Source organism: Prionailurus viverrinus, chromosome B3 (genome assembly GCF_022837055.1).
Source record: "Prionailurus viverrinus isolate Anna chromosome B3, UM_Priviv_1.0, whole genome shotgun sequence".
Lineage (NCBI taxonomy): Eukaryota > Metazoa > Chordata > Mammalia > Carnivora > Felidae > Prionailurus > Prionailurus viverrinus.
In genome coordinates this window covers 102,854,988-102,876,005 of record NC_062566.1, presented here as the reverse complement: position 1 = coordinate 102,876,005, position 21,018 = coordinate 102,854,988, and the positions used below count along the sequence as shown (strand labels likewise).

General features: G+C 33.7%; 1 protein-coding gene across 7 annotated transcripts in view; it reads left to right on the top strand.

The window, feature by feature from the left end:
- Positions 1-20,628, top strand: part of CB3H14orf39 (chromosome B3 C14orf39 homolog) — a 52,451-nt gene extending 31,823 nt beyond the window's left edge. For all 7 annotated transcript variants that reach the window (XM_047864472.1, XM_047864474.1, XM_047864473.1 and 4 more), the window contains exons 14-18: positions 4,291-4,352; positions 5,679-5,857; positions 7,531-7,666; positions 13,417-13,474; positions 19,620-20,628. In XM_047864472.1, coding sequence (XP_047720428.1) covers positions 4,291-4,352; positions 5,679-5,857; positions 7,531-7,666; positions 13,417-13,474; positions 19,620-19,819 — 635 coding nt within the window. In that variant the 3' untranslated portion in view covers positions 19,820-20,628. The remainder of the gene's footprint in view (positions 1-4,290; positions 4,353-5,678; positions 5,858-7,530; positions 7,667-13,416; positions 13,475-19,619) is intronic.
- Positions 20,629-21,018: the final 390 nt, after the last annotated feature.

The following is a 21,018-nucleotide window of genomic DNA, read 5'->3' as shown; positions in this document are numbered from 1 at the left end:
CAAAACCAAAGACTCCACTAAAAAAGAGATCTGCAGGCCAATATCCCTGATGAAATGGATGCAAAAACTCTCAACAAGATACTAGCAAATCGAATCCAACAGTACATTAAAAGAATCATTCACCACGATCAAGTGGGATTTAATCCTGGGATGTAAGGGTGGTTCAATATTTGCAAATCAATCAATGTAATATGCCACTTTAATAAAAAAGGATAAGAATCATATGATTGTTTCAGTAGATGCAGAAAAGCATTTGATAAAGTACAACATTCATTCTTGATTTAAAAACTCTCAACAAAGTAGGTTTAGAGAGAATATACCTCAACATAGTGAAGTCCATATACAAAAAACCCACAGCTATTATTATTCTTAATGGGGGAAAACTAAGAGCTTTTCCTCTATGATCAGGAACAAGACAGGGATGTCCAGTCTCACCACCGTTATTTAGCATATTATTGGAAATCCTAGACACAGCAGTCAGCCAATAAAAAGAAATAAAAGACATACAAATCAGCAAGGAAGAAGTCAGTCTCATTATATGCAGATGACATGATACTCTATATAGAAAACCCAAAAGACTCCACCAAAAAAACCTCTAGAATTGATACATAAATTCAGTAAAGTTGTAGGATACAAAATCAGTGTGCAGAAATCTGTTGCATGTCTGTACACCAAAAATGAAGCAACAGAAAGAGAAATCAAGGAATCAGTTCCATTTACAATTGCACCAAAAACCGTAAGATACCTAGGAATAAACCTAACCAAAGAGGTAAAAAGATCTATACTCTGAAAACTATAAAACACTGATGAAATAAAATAAAGGTGACACAATGACACAAAGAAATGGAAAAACATTCTATGCTCATGAATTGAAAGAACAAATATTGTTAAAATGTCTGTATTACCCAAAGCAATCTACACATAAAAGTGCAACCCCCATCAAAACACCACCAGCATTTTTCACAGAGCTAGAACAAACAATCCTAAAATTTGTATGGAACCACAAAAGACCCTGAATAGCCAAAGCAACCTTGAAAAAGAAAAGCAAAGCCAGAGTATCACAATTCCAGATTTTAAGTTATATTACAAAGCTGTAGTGGTCAAGACAGTATGGTATTGGCACAAAAACAGACGCATAGATCAATGAGACAGAATAGAAAGCCCAGAAATGGACGCACAATTATATGGTCACCTAATCTTTGGCAAAGCTGGAAAGAATATCCAATTTGGAAAAAAGTCTCTTCAACAAATGGTGTCAAGAAAACTGCACACAACATGCAAAAAAATGAAACTAGATCACTTTCTTACACCATACATAAAAGTAAATTCAAAATGGATGAAAGACCTAAATGTGAGACAGGAAGCCATTAAGATCCGAGAGAAGAACACAGGCAGTAACCTCTTTGACATTAGTCCTAGCAACTTCTTTCAAGATAATGTCACTTGAGGCAAGGGAGACAAAAGTAAAAATAAACTGTTAAGACTTCATCAAAATAAAATGCTTCTGCACAGTGAAGGAAACAACAAAACTAAAAGGCAACCTATGGAATGGGAGAAGATATTTACAAATGACATATCTGATAAAGTGTTAGTATCTAAAATCTATAAAGAACTAAGAAACTCAACACCCAGAAAGCAAATAATCCATGGGCAGAAGGCATGAATAGACACTTTTCCAAAGAAGACATCCAGATGTCTAACATGAAAAGATACTCAACATCACTCATCATCAGGGAAATACAAATCAAAACTACAATGAGCTATCACCTCACACCTGTCAGAATGGCTGAAATTAACAACACAGGAAACAACAGATGTTGGCAAAGAGGTGGAAAAAGGGGAACCCTCCTGCACTGTTAGTGGGAATGCAAACTGGTGCAGCCACTGGAAAACAGTATGGAATTTCCTCATAAAATTAAAAATGGAACTACCCTACAAGCCAGCAATTGCACTACTAGATATTTACCCAAAGAATATAAAAATACTAACTGAAAGGGATACATGCCCCTTAATGTTTGTAGCAACATTAGCAACAATAAGTAAATTATGGAAAGAGCCCAGCCTGTGTCCATCAACTGATGAATGGATAAAGAAGATGTGGTGTATAGATATACTCAGCCATAAAAAGAATGAAATCTTAACCATTTTCAATAATGTGGATGGAGCTAGAGTGTATCCTACTAAGGAAAATAAGTCAGAGAAAGACAGATACCATATGATTTCACCCCAATATGGAATTTAAGAAACTGACACACGATCATAGAGGGAAAAAGAGGCAAACTGGCAAACTAAGAAACAGACTCTTAACTGTAGAGAACAAACTGATAGTTACCAGAAGAGAGGGGGGTGGAGGGAGGGGTTAAATAGGTGGGGATTAAAGAATGCACTTGTGATGAGCACCGGGTGTTGTATGTAAGTGATGAATCACTAAATACACTTTAAACTAATATTACACTGCATGTTAACTAACTGGAATTCAAATAAAAACTTAAAAATACTGGCTCGTTTTTGCAGTAGAAAAATTCTGTAAATATATGCACATTCACAATGGTCTCATAATGTGAATCTGTTTCTCCCACTCTCAAAATAGGGTTCAACCAACGTAATATGCTGATTCCATGCAGATGGATTTTCTTCCTGCTTTCTTCTGGAAGAAAGAATCCTATCTTATCTTCACATATGATTTGTTCCACCTGTTTATAATCCTGTATATATACCAAGCTGACAGAGCATTAGACAGGGAGGAATAGTTGATCTCTAGGAACAGTGCACCCCTAATACAGATATGTGGGGAAATGCACATATCTGTCATATTCCTAGCTACCACTGAGCGTATATGGTAAGGCTTCATACCCGAAAAGGCACGTAGTTATCTTAGGGGAAAAAAAGATTCTTTTCAGCAGTCTCCCAGCCTGTCTTTTGAGGAAATTAATCTATGGTGAAAATCATGGTTGTGACTGTTAAATGCAAAAGGCAAAACTATACAGCTTTCAGTTGGTCAAATAGAAAAACATATTAGAGGTAGGAAAGAATTTCTTAAATAATTAAAAAGCCCAATAATAAAACAAAGACTGATAAATTTGGCTATATTAAACTTAAGAGTTTCCATTCATCAAAAGATGTTATAAAAAGAAGACAAGAGAATATATTTGCAATACATAAAACTGTCAAAGGACTGGTTTCCAAAAATGTGTAAAGAAGTTCTACAAACCAAGAAGAAAAAGACAGACAACCCAATTAGAAATACGTGCGAAATACGCAAATAGGCACTTCAAATAGAGAAACTTTTGTCTCAAATAAACATATGAAAAGATGCTTAGCAAATTAGGAAACTGAAAAATGAAACCACAGTGAGATACTACACATCCGACAGATTAGCAAATTCAGAAAGTCTGGTAATACTAAGTGTTGATGAGAATATAGGACGATAAGAACTCATAACTATTTGGGAGAAACTCATTTATAAATGAGTATTGAGACCATATCTAAATTATAACTAGAAACTGAATGGGCTCCTAAGGTAACTTGGGATGGCTAGGTGCCACAAAAATATTGATAAATAATTTGGAAACTAAACTTTGGAAAAATTTAAAATTTGGTAAAATGGAAGATATAAATACCCTATACCTTGTAATTCCACTCCTACATATATACTTAGAGAAATACAAGTACATACATACAAGTATATATATACAAAAGAATGTATGTGTCATCGGTGTTTGTAATAGTCTTGAAGTAGAAACACCCTGAATGCCCATTTGTTAGTAGAATAGGTAGATATATTGTGTTGTGCTTATACAATGAAATCCTTTACATCAATACAAGTAAGCAAGTTATGTCTATAAGAAGCAATACAGATGAATTTCACAAGCATATGCTGGAACAAAAAACGCAAGACAACACATACGTTACCATTTCATCATATAACTTTTTAAAACAGGAAAAATAGACTATATTACTCAGGTGATAAAACTATATAAAACAAATCCAGGAAATAATTATCACACAAGGCAGGAGAATGATTATCTGTGAGGAGGAGGATATGAGGAATATGGGGCCTTATGGAGTATGCATGATCTATTTCTTTACCTGGGTGGTGGTGACATGAGTATTCTCTATAATTTTCTCTGTTAAACTGTTCATGTGGGTTTTATTCTCTTATTTCTGTGTGTTAGGTAGAACTATATGAAATTGCTATTTTTGTGGGTCAAAAACAGTTAAATTTCTTATTGTTTGTATGTTTTATTTGCAATTGTAAAAAAACCCAGTTTTTTCTCCCATAACAAATAGATGCTGAGTGTGAAGATAAAGGGACGGTAAGACCATTGAGAGAATTAAAATGTACTTCACAAGTAAGTCTAATGTTTGGTTTCTAATTTCTAAGCAAAATATTCCAATTTAAAGTATTGTTTCCACTTTAATTTCTGATTGTGTTTAATGAAGATTATTTATGTGAGGTCTAGATGTTATTTGGTTAGTAATTGAGTTGCTGTGGTGTTAAAGCTTCTATCCTTTAGAAGAGCTTTAGATTAAAAAAATGAAGCCACAAAAAGTTTACATGACATGAAAATATACAAAAAAGAATTGTCATTAATACAGGACTATATATATATATACTGACACTGCAACTAAATTACAACTGAGGAAGACAATTTTGTTAGGTAGAATTGAATGATTTGCTAATCAAAACCAGTGCTTATCACACAAATCTCTTCAAAATATATTTTAATAGTGGACAACTTTAATGATAGATGTAGGCAATGTATATTGACTTTACTAAGTACTAAGGGTTAAAACAAGGCAAATGACATAGTAGAGTACTGCTCAAGAAACACAGATAAAGGGGCACCTGGGTGGTGCAGTCGGTTAAGCGTCCGACTTCAGCCAGGTCACGGTCTCGCTGTCTGTGAGTTCGAGCTCCGCGTCAGGCTCTGGGCTGATGGCTCAGAGCCTGGAGCCTATTTACGATTCTGTGTCTCCCTCTCTCTCTGCCCCTCCCCTATTCATGCTCTGTCTCTCTCTGTCCCAAAAAAAATAAATAAACGTTGAAAAAAAATTAAAAAAAAAAAAAAACACAGATAAAAAGCACATTTTAATTTTTTTGGTAGAGGGACCCGAATTGTTTCTGAAATGATATTTGGTATAGCAAACATATTTGAGAAATCATATTCCTACCTTACAAAAGTCAATTTCTATTGAATTTCTCAACCTTTGCAGAGAAAATAGTATAATGAATTTATAAGGGCAAAAAAGTATAAAGAACATAACTGATGAGAGTAAGATTGCTTAGAATTAAATTACTTTTTCCTTTTAAAGAGCTATCATAGACAATTCTTGAGTCAGAGTATGATGTGGAAATTTAAAAAAGTCATTCCTAACCATTTTTCTTCATCAGTTTCAGTATGTTCTGGTTATCTTTTCCTTTTTCAGGTAGAGTTAGGGGAGGTGGATCAGGGAAGAAAAGAAAAATTAGAAAATTAAAAATAGTTATTTTTCCGTATTTTGCAGTTATATTTTGATACCACTTTCATCAATTAATATTTTAGTTCTTTTGTCTATGAAATGATAACATAATAGATTAATATGGTGTTTTCTACCTCATACACTTTTATATATATGTGAGTTTGTTAATGTAATAGCATTCATTTTTATAGTTTTCTGTTATTTTGAATTTGTAGGTTATATGCGCAGAACGTTTTGGGAAGCCAATAGAAGATAATAGTGATGAAGTAGAAGAAAGGACTGAGAATTTTCCACGAACTCCTGAAATTCCTTTATTTTTAAGAACTCCTGAAGCTGTGAAAACACCTGAACCTTTGGAGAAATCATTGTTTCCTAAAACCCCCTCTTTTGAAATGTAGGATTTTAATCAATAATTATAATTAAAGAATCTATATACTGGGCCGATATTATGTAAATAATTGATGGGAATAGTAAAATGCCTAGTACCTATAACTTTAAAAAGGTTTTTATATGGAATATTTCAAATACATAAAGGAGAGACTAGCATAACGAACCTCCATGTACCTATTATCCTGTTCAAATAATTATTAGCATTCTGCCATTCTTGTTCCATAGAACCTCTTCCCCATTTTTCCTACAACACTTAGATGAAGATGGCATAGATTCTGAGTACTTACCCAGTGCAATAGTATATAGATTTTAGATTTTTCCAAAGGATAAAAACTGTATGGAAAAATGTTAAATGTCAAGCTGAAAAGCAACTGTCACGTACGGTATAGCTTGTGGACATCACTGAATAATGTTCCAGCTGTAATTTTCCTTTATGTTGTCTAAAGCAAGAATTGCCATCTGTCAAGTAACCTAGGTAGGCAGAAATATCTCTAACATGATTATTTAACTTTGGAAACCACAGATTTGTAGATTGCAGCCAAGAGAATAGTGCTGCATTTAACCTTTTTGTGTAGTTTAATCCCTTTTAAAAATACAAACCTTAAGATTCTTTTTTTTTTACCTTAAGATTTTTTAAAAACATATGTCAAACAAATTTCACTTCAGGAATCTCTCACCCATTTTCTACTTCTGTAGTTTGAATTGTTAATAAACGTTTTATATGTGAAAGTCATGCTGTTGACTCACAGTATGTTCAAACTAGAACTCATCATCAAATCTGAGAACTGTAAAAAGAATGGCAGCCATATACTAAAACCTCTGTTTATGGATGAGAAAACTAATCTGTAAAGTTAAGTGATTCATTGATGGTCATGGAGACAGTTATGGAAGTATCTTCAGATATCTATTATATTTAACAATAGCATTAACTGTGTCTAAACATTTTATAAACTTTATGAGATGTAAATACACTATTATACTTAGAGGAAGAGGAAACAGAATCACAGGTGATACAACTCATTAGTGATAGAGTTGTGATTCAAACCCAGGCATTTCTGCCTCCAGAATTCATGCATTTGACCACTGTGTTGTATACTGTCTTCTCTAGTTATTTTTCCCAAATCATTTTCTAGTTTAACTTCCTTATGCAACAGTATGTAATGACTGACTTCTCATTAAGACTAAAATCTTGTAGTTGGCTTTCAATGTGTTGGGGACAGTATAGCCTCAAAGTTAAAAGCTTGGACTTTGAATCTGGATTGCTGAATTTAAGTTGGCATTTACATTTCTTGGAGAAAGTCATTTAACCTTTCTATGCTTCAAAATTTTCTTCTGTAAAATGGAGGTGGTAATATCTATTTCATAGAGATACTGTGAGGAATACGTAAGTTAATGCCAATGGAAATACCTAGAATAGACCCTGAACGCAGTTTAGGGTTTATTCTCAGTTGAACTTCATTGTTATCATCATCCCATACTTGATTGTTCTACTTTATTTAACATTTTTCACTTCAAACTATCTTTTTCTCAAGAGGTTTGTCACCTCAATAACTATTCCTTCCCTTTCCCTACTGTGCTAATTCTTACTTCTATGGTATTTCTTATGGTGTTTACCAGTCTGCATACTTAGTAATATATTTTTTAACATTTTTATTATTTCTTATTTCTCTGTAACAGAAATAGAAATATAATGCCTGAAGGTCAAACACAAAAGGAATCCCCTGGATTTTCTTTTCTTATGAATTATACTTCTAGATCTCCTGGATTGAATCTATTTGATTCTACATTTGATTCAGAAATCTCATCAGATCAGGTAATAGGTGGAAGCTAAAGTTTTATTTCTAAAAAATTGCACTGGAGGTGGCTCAGTCGGTTAAGCATCCAACTTTTGCTCAGGTTATGATCTCATGGCTCGTCAGTTTAAGCTCTGCATCAGGCTCTGCTGTCAGCACAGATCCCACTTCGGATCCTCTGTCCCCCTCTCTCTCTGCCCTTCCCTGCTTGCACTCTCTCTCATAAAAATAAGTAAAACATTAAAAGATGAAAATAAGAAAAATAAAAAACTGTACACTATAACCTCAAGTAATTTTAATTCTTTACTGTCAAACTGTCTTGGGGCAGAATACGAAGCACAGGCAATTTTTTAGAAGATTCTGAGTATTGATAGAATAGCACAGTTTTCCCGTTGTGTTTTTGTTTTCAATTTCAGGTACCTTCATTTGATATCTATTTATAAAAAAAAGAATCTCAGTATAGGGTTGATTTACATTGCAGTTAAAGGCACTTTAAAATAAATTTGGCTTTATAGTTCATGTGTCTACTAACCAAACTTCACATATTCTCAGTGTGAAAAATTCTCCAGGTTATTAGTTGGTATTTTTATCTACATATGTGTACATAGTAACATCATCAGTTAATTTTTTAGAAGATGTAATTTTCTTCTAATAGTGATAGTGATTCTACTATTCAGTGATAGGATAATAAAGTGCTTATTTCTGTATTTGGCAATTGAAACTGAAAATTAAGATGTACTTTATTTGATCAGTAGAGACAGCACAGTGTAGTGGTTAAGACTACACTCTGATGTGACACTAGTTGACTATTTTCCACTGTGGAAAACTGTATGAAGTTTCCTCAGAAAGTTAAAAGTAGAACTGCCCTGGGGTGCCTGAGTAGTTAAGTCAGTTAAGTGTCTGACTTCGGCTTAGGTCATGATCTCACGGTTCGTGAGTTCGAGCCCCGCATCAGGCTCTCTGCTGTCATCATGGAGCTTGCTTTGGATCCTCTGTCTCCCTCTGTCTTTACCTCCCCTGCTTGCTCTCTCTTTTTTAAAAAATAGAACTGCCCTACATCCAGGAATTTTCCTATTTTATTTTGTCTCATCTTCTACTGTTTTAATGCTCAGAGAATCCTTCCTCTTGTTAAGATCTAATGAATATTTAAAATTCCATGACTTTTAATTCTGATTTGAAGGGATACATGCACCCTGATGTTATAGCAGCATTATCAACAATAGCCAAATTGGGGTGCCTGGGTGCTCAGTTGGTTAAGCATCTGACTCTTGATTTCAGCTTAGGTTGTGATCTATCGGTTTGTGGGACAAAGCCCCACAATGGGCTCTGTGTTGGCAGTGTAGAACCTGCTTGGGATTCTTTCTCCCTCTTTCTGTGCACCTCCCTTGCTTGTGTGTGAGTGTGCCCCCCCCCCTTAAAATAAATAAACATTTTTTGAAAACTAAAAAAATAAAACAAAATAGCCAAATTATGGAAGGAACCCCAAATGTCCATCGATTGATGAATGGGTAAAGAGGATGTGGTGTGTGTACACACACACACACACACACACACACACACACACAAACACACACACACAGGAGTATTACTCAGTCATCAGAAAGAATAAAATCTTGCCATTTGTAATGACTGAATGGAGCTAGAGCATATCATACTAAGTGAAATAAGTCAGTCAGAGAAACACAAATACCATATGATTTCACTCATATGTGGAATTTAAGAAACAAAACAAATGAACAGAGGAGCCTGGGTGGCTTAGTCTGTTGGGTGTCCAACTTCGGCTCAGGTCATGATCTCGCAGTCTGGTCCATGGGTTCGAGCCCTGCGTCGAGCTCTGTGCTGACAGCTCAGAGCCTGGAGGCTGCTTCGGATTCTGTCTTCCTCTCTCTCTCTGGTCCTCCCATGCTCACGCTCTCTCAAAAACGAATAAATGTTAAAAAAAAAAAAACCACAGATGAACATAGAGGAAAAAAAGAGAGGGAAACCAGAAAATAGACTCTTAATTAGAGATAAATGGGTAATGGAAATATACTTTAAATATAAAGATAAAAACTGGTTGAAAGTAAATGAATGGAAAAAGATATATCATAAAAACTAAGTGAGAGAAGGTCACAATGGCTATACTTACATCATTTTAGATAATCTTCAAGACAGAGAATATTGCTAGAGATCATGAAGGGCATTTCTTAAGGACAAAAGGGCCAATTCTCTAGGAAGATACAACAATGACAAATGTGTATGTGCCTAATGACAACTTCAAAATACAGAAACAAAAGCAGAGCATAAGGAAGTCAATGTTACTGTAATAGCAATGTAATGGGACAGATGATAGCTGTATATGTGGTGAACATAGCATAATGTATAAACTTGTCAATTCACTAAGTTGTACACCCAAAACTAATATAACATTGTATATTAACTATAAAAAATATTAAGAAACAAAATTGACTTAATTAAATGGAGAAATAGAAAAAAACACAAACTTAGTTGGAGATTTTTAATAAAAAACCCCCTCTAAGCAATTGATTGAATTAGACAACATAATCAATAAAGATCTATAAAATCTGAACAACACCATCAACCCTCTTGACCTGACATTTATAGAACAACACATCCAGCAACTGCAGCTTATGCAGGCATACCTTGTTTTATTGTACTTTGCAGATACTGCTTTCTTGTAAAGGTTTGTGGTAACCCTGTGTCAGGCAAGTCTGCTAGCATCATTTTTCCAACAGCATTTGCTCACTTTTTTCTCTGTGTCACATTTTGGTAATTCTGACAATATTTCAAACTTTTTCATTACTATTTGTTATGGTGGTCTATGATCAGTAATTACAACTCACTGAAAGCTCAGATGAAGGTTAGCATTTTTTTAGCAATAAAGTATGGTATTTTAAAATTTATGTGCATTTTTTAGACATAATGTTATTGCATACTTACTAGATTACAGTATAGTGTAAACGCAACTTTTATATGCATTGGGAAACCAAAAAATTCTTTCGGCTTGCTTTATTGTGATACATTTTTGTGATGGTCTGGAACTAAACTCATAATATTTCAGAGGTGTGCCTCTATATTCTTTTCAAGTGCTAATGGTACATTCACCAAGACCATGTTCCGAACCATAAAATGAGTCTTAATAATTTAAAAGGATTGAAATCATACAGAGTACGTTGTCTGCTCACAATATAATTAAATTAGAAATCAATAATAAGGTAGAAGGAAAAACCTGAATAATTAGGTCGTAGGCCAAAGAAGAAATCATGAGAGAAATTAGAAAAGATTTTGAAATGATTACGAAAAATTCAGTGTATCAAAATTGTAGGATGTTGCCCAAACCAGAACAAAACCATAGCTTTAAATAATTTAGTTTATATTTAAATAATTCAATTAATGGAAAAGAAGAAAGGTCTAAAATCAGTGATGTAAGTTTTCACCTTGAAAATCTAGAAAAGGAAGAACAAAATAAGCCCAAAGTAAATAGAATGGCAAAATAAGGGGGGATAAGAGACATTAATGAAATAGAAAACAAGCAATAGAGAAAATTGACAAAGCCAATTGGTTGGTTCCTTGAAAAAAAAGTGAGAGTTTATAAAGTCATCATTAGACTGATAAAAAGATAAGACAATTTATACATTTTATGAATGAAATAGTATTATAGATTTACAGACAATAATAAGATAATATTGTGGAAAATAAGACTGGTGAAGGGAAACCTAGAGCAAGCAAAGTGTGGTAATGGTACAAGGATTGATAAATTGATCAGTGGTATGGGCTAAAAGTCTTGGAACTTTAAATATTCATCAGATCTTAAGAAGAGGAAGGATTCTCTGAGCATTAAAACAGTGGAAGATGAGCCAAAAGAAAATAGAAGGGTTTGGTTCCATATAAAATTGTTATATTTTAATTTCTTTTTATTTTTAAGAGAGAGGAAGCATGGGGGAGAGGGACGGAGAGAGAGAGAGAGAGAGAGAAAGAGAGAGAGAGAGAGAGAGAGAGAGAGAGAGAGAGAGAGAGAAGCTTAAGGAGGCTCCACACTCAGTGCTGAGCCCAATGTGGGGCTTGATCCCCCAATCCTGGGATCATGAGCTGAGTTGAAATCAGGAGTCGGACACTCAACCAATTGAGCCACCCATGTGCCCCTGTTAAAAAAATTTTTTTAAGGCAAAATGATAATGTGATATGCAATATTTGCAATAATAGTAGAAGAGATTAATATCTTTAATATATGAAGAGCTTATAGAGATTAATAAGATATATACAAGTTCTTTAGGTGAATAAATCACGGAAAAATAATTCAAGTGACTTATAAAATCTCCAGGAAAAACAGTTTTCCTTATTGTCAAAAAATATAAATCTGTGCATAACAGTATTTATTCAAGTGTAATTTGTATTAGAAAAAAAAAAACAGAGGTAACCTAAATGTCTAAATTGAAAGAATGATTGCAAACCAAGAAACAGACGCTTAACTATAGAGAACAAACTGTTAGTTACCACAGGAGAGATGGATGGGGGAATGAGTCAAATAGGTGATGGGGATTATGCAGGGTGATGAGCACCAGGTGTTGTATGTAAGTGTTGAATCACTAAATTGTACACCTGAAATTTATATTATACTGTATGTTAACTAACTAGAATTTAAGTAAAAACTTTAAAAAACTGTATGGTATGTCCATATAGAAGAATATTAAAATGCCATGAAAAGAATCTGGTTTTGGAAGAAGAATGACATGGGAAAATGCTCATAATGCAACATTAAGAGAAAAAAATGGGTCAGAAAACTATGTTGTCATATCTATGTCATGATCCCATTTAAAAAAAAAAAACTTTTACAGAGAAAACAGACTCTTTTGGCAGCAAAACTTGATATTTCCTATTATCCTCATATTTCCTATTTCCTCATATTTCCCATTACTTTTATAGGCAAGAAAACAATACCAAGAACCTGATTTGTAAAAGGCCTTCAGAGTAAAGCAAAAATTAATTAGAATTTTAGGTTATATAAGGGCGCCTGGGTGGCTCAGTTGGTTAAACATCTGACTTCAGCTGAGGTCATGATCTCACAGTTCGTGGGTTTGACCCCCCACATTGGGCTCTGTGCTGACAGCTCAGAGCCTGGAGCCTGCTTCAGATTCTGTGTTTCCCTCTCTCTGTCTCTCCCCCACTCACACTGTCTCTCTCTCTCAAAAAAAAAATAAACATTAAAAAAATTTTAGGTTATATTAATATTCCAAAGTAGGAACTATTTTTAGCACAATATATACACCTTTTAAGATTTTATCCATTGCCAGAATGAAATCAATAAGCCTTCTTTTAGGCTAAATGATAGGTTTTAAAGATAGATTTCTTTTTTAAAGTACAGTAGTATCGGGGCACCTGGGTGGCTCAGTCGGTTAAGCGTCCGACTTCAGCTCAGGTCATGATCTTGTGGTCCGTGGGTTCGAGCCCCGTGTCGGGCTCTGGGCTGATGGCTCAGAGCCTGGAGCCTGCTTCCGATTCTGTGTCTCCCTCTCTATCTGCCCTTCCCCCGTTCATGCTCTGTCTCTGTCTCAAAAATAAATAAACGTTAAAAAAAATTAAAAAAAAACAAAAAAAATAAAGTACAGTAGTACGCTATATAGAATGTTGCCATTAAAAAAAAAGAATTTTGCCATTTTTGTCTACTCTAATTATGCTTAATAGAAAAATTAGGGTTTTTATTCAAATACAAATGTCATATTTGCTGTTCTACTGACTTTATGAGTAATATTGAATGGAAATTATTTTTCAGTTTAATGAACATTATTCTGCGGGAAATTTAAATCCTCTTTCGTCACAACAAGAAATTGGTAAGTGATTTGAAGTTTGCTACATATAAAAACATGTTACTTTCTCCACTTTGTATTTAGTTTGTCTCTGATTTTTCTCAGCTTATTCTTTTAAAATTCTATTACTTCTGCATCACTCACTAATCATTTTTTGTAGTAATTTAGCTTCTTCTGTCACTACCAAATTCTCTAATATTACTGGAGAGTTAACAATTATCAAACATTATGGGTATTTTGTATTTATTATCATACTCAGTATCTTTGCAGCATGTGATATAGTTGACTCTTCTCATCCTTCTGAAGTTTTTGGGTTTCATCCTCTCTCTCTGGTGCTTACTTTTTATTGGATCTTCTTTCTTCTTTTATCCTATGATTAATGGATTCATTCAACATATAAATATAAACATATATGTGTATACATATAGTATATTTCATATGCAGTACTGCTTTGGCTCTGATGATAGGATAGTGGACAAGAATGCAAAGTTCTCATAGGGTTTTTGTTCTAGTGGGAGAAACTGAAAGTAGACAAACGATTATGTCAGGTAGTGCACTAAACAACAGTAGATATTGGTAGACTCACACGTTACAACTTTTAATCTTAGATTTACTTAGCTTTATAGAAAGATACAGGATAGGAAATAACAGCATGTACAGTGTCTTTATCTCATTGAGAGGCCCACCAGCTACCCAAATAATAAGGTTTCATTTGCCACATCACTCACACAAGACATGTAAAGCTACTATGGACAAAAGGCATGGTGCATAACAGAAAATCTGCAACCTCAGTTTCCCACCAGTCTTTTAATATCATTCTAATCATAAGGTCCAAGGACTGCGTCCTAACTCACAGCTCACCTAATTCAGGTGCAGTCTTACACTAAACAAGGAAGACACAGCATTTACTTTAATTCCATATTTTTTAAGAAAATAGACCTATGAGAATTCCAAATTCAAGGTCATTCTTCCAGGTGGGCTTGGATCAATGCAGGCTTGATGTTTGCTTTTTACTTACTGTGGATGATCAGTATTATGAAGAAAAGTAAACGGAATAAGGGAAATAGGGAGTATTTGGATTGGGCGGTTGGTTACTCTGTTACAAGGGAGTCAGGGAAGGCATCACTAAAAGGCAGCCATTGAGCAAAAACCTGAAGGAGGTGCCAGGTACAAGCTATGTGGTTAAGTGTTCTAGGCAGAGGGTGCAAAGGTCTTGAGATGAGAGCATACTCAGCATGTGTGTTGAATAGTGGGTAAATTGGTATGATTGGAATCAAATAAGGCGTGAGAAACTGGTAGGAAATTACATCAGAGAGGTTGGAGGGAGAGCAAACCATATGGGGCCCTAAGACAATTAAGGACTTTGGGTTTTTTTCCTAATGAGATGAGCAGTTTATTGGAAAGTTTTGAGCAAAGGACTGAAATGATTTAATAGGTTTTAAGAGCATTATTTGGCTACTGTATGGAGAATGGACTATATGGAAACAAGGGTGAAACCAGGGAGATTTATTAGGAAGTAATTAAAATACTACAGGTGAAAATTAATGGTGGCAAGGATAGTGGTAGTGGAAGTGGTGAGAAGAGGTTGGATTTGGTCATTAAGCTTTCTGAAGGTAGAGTTGTAAGGATTTGCTAATGGACAGGACGTAAGGATTAAGAGATAGAAATAAGGATGATACAAAGAAGATTTTGATGAATAAGAATGGAACTGCCACTTATTGAAATATGGAAGGCCATATGTTAGAGACCAACAGGAGCTGGGAGTTTAGTTTTGGAAGTGTTATCAACTGAAAAGCCTCTGTTAGATAGCTAAGTAAAAGTAAAGTGAGAAATTGTATATATGAATTTGGAATTCAGCAAGGTGAAGACATAAATTTTGAAATTGTCATAAATGACATTTAATGCTATGAGACCAGAATGAATATACCAATTGTAGACATTCTTTTAATTAAACCTTATTTAATAAAATTAGAATTTTAATATTCTCTCCTTTGACATTCTTATTCATTTGACACTCATTCACTTCAGCACTTTCAAATATTATAATACAGGTGATGACCAAATTCCTATGTTCCCTCCCTGACTTCTCCTAAACTTTAGGACCTTATGTTTTTAGTCTTTTTTTCCCCCAGTTTGTTAATATAATTGACATACATCACTGTACAAATTTAAGATGTACTGCATAATGGTTTGACTTACAGACGTTTTAAAATTATTACTGTAATAAGTTTAGTGAGTATCCAGCATCCCATATAGATATAATAAAAAGAAAAAGCAAAAATTTTTTTTCTTTGTGATGAGAACTCTTAGGATTTACTCTCTTAATATCTTTCCTATATATCATACAGCAGTGTTAACTATAGTCATCATGTTTTAGTTACTTCCATAGTACTTATTTATCTTAGAACTGGAAGTTTGTATCTTTTGACCACCTTCCTCCAAATTCCCCTCCCCCTCCTCCCACCTCTGGTAATCACAAATCTGAATTTTTTTTCTATGGGTTTCCCTTCCCTTTCCTTCAGTTCCACATGTAAGTGAAATCATACATCATTTGTCTTTCTCTGTCTGACTTACTTCAATTAGTATAATGCCCTTAAGGTCCATCAGTGTTGTTTTAAATGGCAAGATGTCCTTGTTTTTTTATGGCTTAATATTCCATTGTGTGTGTGTGTGTGTGTGTGTGTGTGTGTGTGTGTGTGTGTGTATCTGTCTATCTATCTATCTATACATAGATAGATATACACCTCACAACTGTTTTATCCATTCATTAGCTGATGGACACTTAAGTTGTTTCTATGTCTTAGCTATTATAAATTATGCTGCTATGAACATGGAGGTACACTAATCTTTTTGAGTCAATGTTTTCATTTCCTTTGGATATATTCCCAGAGTAGAATTGCTGGGTCATATGGTTGTTCTATTTTTAAATTTTTAAGAATCCTCCAGACTGTTTTCCGTAGTGGCTGTATCAGTTTACAATCCTACCAATGGTGTACAAGTGTTCCCTTTTCTGTACATCCTTGCCAGCATTTGTTATCTCTTGTCTTTTTGATGATGAGCATTCTAACAGGTATGAGATGAATTCTCATTGTGGTTTTGATTTGCATTTCACTAATGACTAGTGATGTTGAGCATCCTTTCATATGCCCGTTGGCCACCATAGTACCTGTTGGCCTTTTGGAAAAATGTCTATCCAGGTCATTTGCCTATTTTTAATTGGATTATTTGTTTTTTTCTACTGATTTGTATGGGGTCTTTATGTATTTTGGATATTAATCCCCCTTATCACATACATGATTTGCAAATATTTTTCCTATTCCATAGGTTGTCTTTTAACTTTCACTTTGTTGTTTCTTTTGCTGTGCAGAAGCTTTTTAATTTGATGTAGTTACACTTGTCTGTTTTTTATTTTATTGGTTATGCTGTAGGTATCATACCCAAAAAGTCAAGACAGTGGCAAGGAGCTTTGTTCCTATGTTTTCTTTTAGGACATTCATGGTTTTAGGTCTTACATTTAAGTCTTTAATCCATTTCACATTAATTTTTGTGAGTGGTATAGGGATCTAGTTTCATCCTTTTTACATGTCAGTATCCCAATTTTCTCGGCACTATTTATTGAAGAGACTGTCTTCTCTCTGTCCTTAACTCACTTGTCAAATATTAGTTGACTGTATATGCAAGCCCTGTTCTGTTGATCTGCTTGTTTTTGTGCCAGTGCCATATTGTTTTGATTAATATTAGCTTTGTAGTTTAATTGAAACCAGGAAGTATAATGTCTCCCATTTTGTTCTTCTTTTGCAGGATTGTTTGGCTTTTGGGAGTTTTTTGTGGTTGTGTATAAATTTGGGAGGGTTTTTTCTAATTCTATAAAAAATGCCATTGGAATCTTGGTAGGGATTGCATTGAATCTATAGATGGCTTTCAGTGGTATTGATATTTTAACAATATTAATTCTTCCAATCTATGAACACAGGGTACTTTTCCATATATTTGTATCTTCCATAATTTCTTTCATCAGTGTCTTGTAGTTTTCAGAATAGAGATCTTTCACCATTCTTGGTTAAGTTTATTCCTAAATATTTTATTCTGTACAATATTTGCAATATTACTCTATTGTAAAGAGGATTATTTTTTAAAATTTCTTTTTCAGATTATTGTTAGCGTATAGAAATGTTACTGATTTTTGTGTATTAATTTTGTATCCTGCAACTTGGCTGAATTCATTGATTAGATCTAACAGTTTTTTTGGTAGAGTATCTAGGATTTTCTACATATAAAATCACATTATTTTCCCTAGTTAATATCTTTAGTGGCTCCCCATGGAGTATCAAATTATGCTCCTGTTTTTCTAACCTTGCTCCAACATACCTTTTAAGCCTTTTCTCTTATAAGAATAATGTATGCTTTTGGCCAAACTAAAGAATTCACTGCATCCCAAATATGCCTGTACTTTCTTACCCATTTTTTTCTTCCTGAAATCCTCAATTTCTAATTCTTTCTAACTATCTGTTAAAAACCAAGTTCCATAAATCCTTTTGTCTTCAGCCTTTCATTCCAAAAAAAATGTCTCCTTCACTTTTCTGAATGTTTCTTTTTTATTTACTTTTTGAATATTCTACTCTCTGTTATTATTTATGAATATATATAAAATCTCTCCTAATCACAGGTCTTTGAGGACAGGGGTTCTGTTTTACTCACCTTTGAATTGTCCACAGAACCTTGCACAGTAATCTATTTTATTTATAATGAACATGGGAGTTTTATGAAGACTTCATATGAACTTCTTTTCTTCTGAAATTAAATGTAAACATCAAATTCATTTATTCAAAGGCAGATTTAAGCTTTTAGTTCTTTCTGAATCTATAGCTATATTAGAGCTACTTTCCTTTATTTTAGTATTATGGATGTACACTGAAGTCAGTGGAAAAATGGAGAGAGGAAGAACTCAGGTATATGGTAATCAGTCAGTCCATCTGTCTATCTAACCATCCCTCCATCTATCTCTTCTACTTCTGGTTGGTTCACCTTTATTTAGAATGAAATAATTGAGATGTTTAAAGATATATGAAACTTCAAAGTGCCACAAAATAAATTATTTTGCTTAATGTACTAATTGAATTGTTTCTCTATGGAAGAAATACAGGTGCTTTAAAAGACTTGCTTCAAATAAGGTTTTAGATTACTGTGCATTTTATGTTGTTTAGTAATAATTAAGAATTCTAATTAAGATATTTAAAATATTTTTATTTTTATAGTCTTACATAATATAATGAATGAGAAACAATATTTTTCCTTAGGGGCAATTCTTAAAGTCGTTAAAATTATTTATGTAAAGTTTATTTCAAAAATTCCTTTTGAAGTGCTTGCTTCGGCAGCACATATACAAAAATTCCTTTTGAAACTATAGAAGCTTTTTCACTGTTCTGTCCATTTCACTGTTCTGTCCATTTCCTTCGGTACTACAAACAATACATTGTAGTAACTCATCAATAATAGTTGAGTAAATTTGACTTCTGCAGTTATCTCTCAGACCCAGCATTTCTTTCTCCATTCCCTTTGCTATGACTGTAAGACCAAGCTTTCGTCATCCCTTTCCTGTTATTCTGACTTCTAAATGCTCTACTATTTCAACCTTTCTACACATTCTTTCCTTAGTAATCCTTATAAAGCAGTTCAAATCCTGTCATAGCTCCACTTGAAAACTTTTAATGGCTTCCTCTTACATATCAAATAAAGTCCAGATTCTGTAGTTGGACATTCAGTAGTCTTTCCAAGCTCATCTTCATTAATACCCTTTTAATGACTATTATTTCTTAGTTTTCCTGACGAGCTGAATTGATTTCTGTTATCCTTATACTTCTTATGCATGCCTGTTTCTGTGCCTCTGTGGTATTCTCTCCATTTGAGGTGCTTTACCCTTTTTTCTACCATATATACTGGCCCTTTTTATACTTGTGTTCAAATTACTCGAAAACAGGGTTTAAGTTTGAATCTGTTTTTTCATAGTACAAAGGACAATTCTTTGCCCATAGGAGGAATATAGTTAAGTATCTGCTTAATAAGCAATAAGATGTTACCCTACGCATTGTTTGCAGCATACTGTAACTTAGTAGGTTATGCAAATTATGTAGCATGAATAGCATGATATTATAATATTTACCTTCCTCAGGAAACTTATTTGGGAAACCAGAAGGAGAAGATGCCTTTACATTTTCTTTTTCATCAGACTCTTCAACTCATACATTTGGAACTGGAAAAGATGATTTTAGTTTTCCATTTTCATTTGAACAGGATCAAAACTCAGCACCTTCTTCTGTAAAAGGTTTTTCATCTTCCTCACAAAATACAACGCAATTTACCTTTTTTTGAACTAATTACTAATTTCTTGAATTATTTAACTGCTCTGTAACCATCTAGGGCATAAATTTACATTATTACTTTAAAAATGAAGACTACTTTATTTTGTTGGTTAAAGCAATAATAAATAGGTTAGCATAGTTACATTATTTGATTATATATTTAAATATTGATGGAAATTAAGCCTATGTCATCTAATTTTATTTTATTTGCAGCATTTGCTATCATTATTTTGGTTTTGATTTTGCAAGCCATATTTAGGCAGAATTAATAGAATTTGATACTTTTCCATTAATATTTACTATAAATATTAAACCTGCTTCTCCCCAGAACCTAAGTTTCATTCTTGTAGTAATTTAGGTGCTTTGATAAGAATGAAAACTTCAGGCCATCAGAAGATGGCAGTAACTATGCAGAATTAATCCTGAGGTATACTTTGTACCTTAGCTACTAAAAAATGCTCTTAAAATTACTGTGCTTCACTATAAAGAGTGGTGGTACTTCAAAAAAAAGTGTGGTACATCAGTGATAATCTCACATAATTTATTTTATTGATAGTGAATTAAATCTGTTATTTTTTTGAATACAACAAATAATAAAATTCTAATTTTATCAGTTATTCTAATATCTTTAATGGAAAGAAATTAATGTGAAGGGCTAGAGTAATTTCTGAGAATTAGATTGTTGTATTAATGATGATACTGTTATATTTTTTGCTTAAACTTTTTTGAAAAACATTTAAAATTTTGTTTTCTGTCTCTAACAAAAAAACTCACCTTTATGTTTTATATGCAGTATTTGCTTGTCAATTATATAGATAAATGAAGATATTTAAAATTTGATGAAATTATATAAGCATAATGTTCAATGTCTTTGTATTTTGTAAATTAGTTATATAGAGTTATTGAGTAATAAAAAGTCTGACTCCATATTTTGGTGTGTGAATGCTCACAAGCTTTAAGCTTCACCGCACTTTCTTCCCCTTCTGCCCCATATCTGATCAATCTGGTAAGAAAGCCCAGGTTCCCACCTTTGGCACTAGTGGGAAGTTCAAACCATGTATAGGAACTCTTGTTTTGGCCCCATCCCACACCATCTTAAAAACCCACAGTCAGTGTCTGATCTCTCTGATGTCTCTGATCTCTCAAGCCATTTTCAGAGAACTAGATAGGCCTGGCCTGCTTTCTCCAGAAAACATCATTATGTGAGTA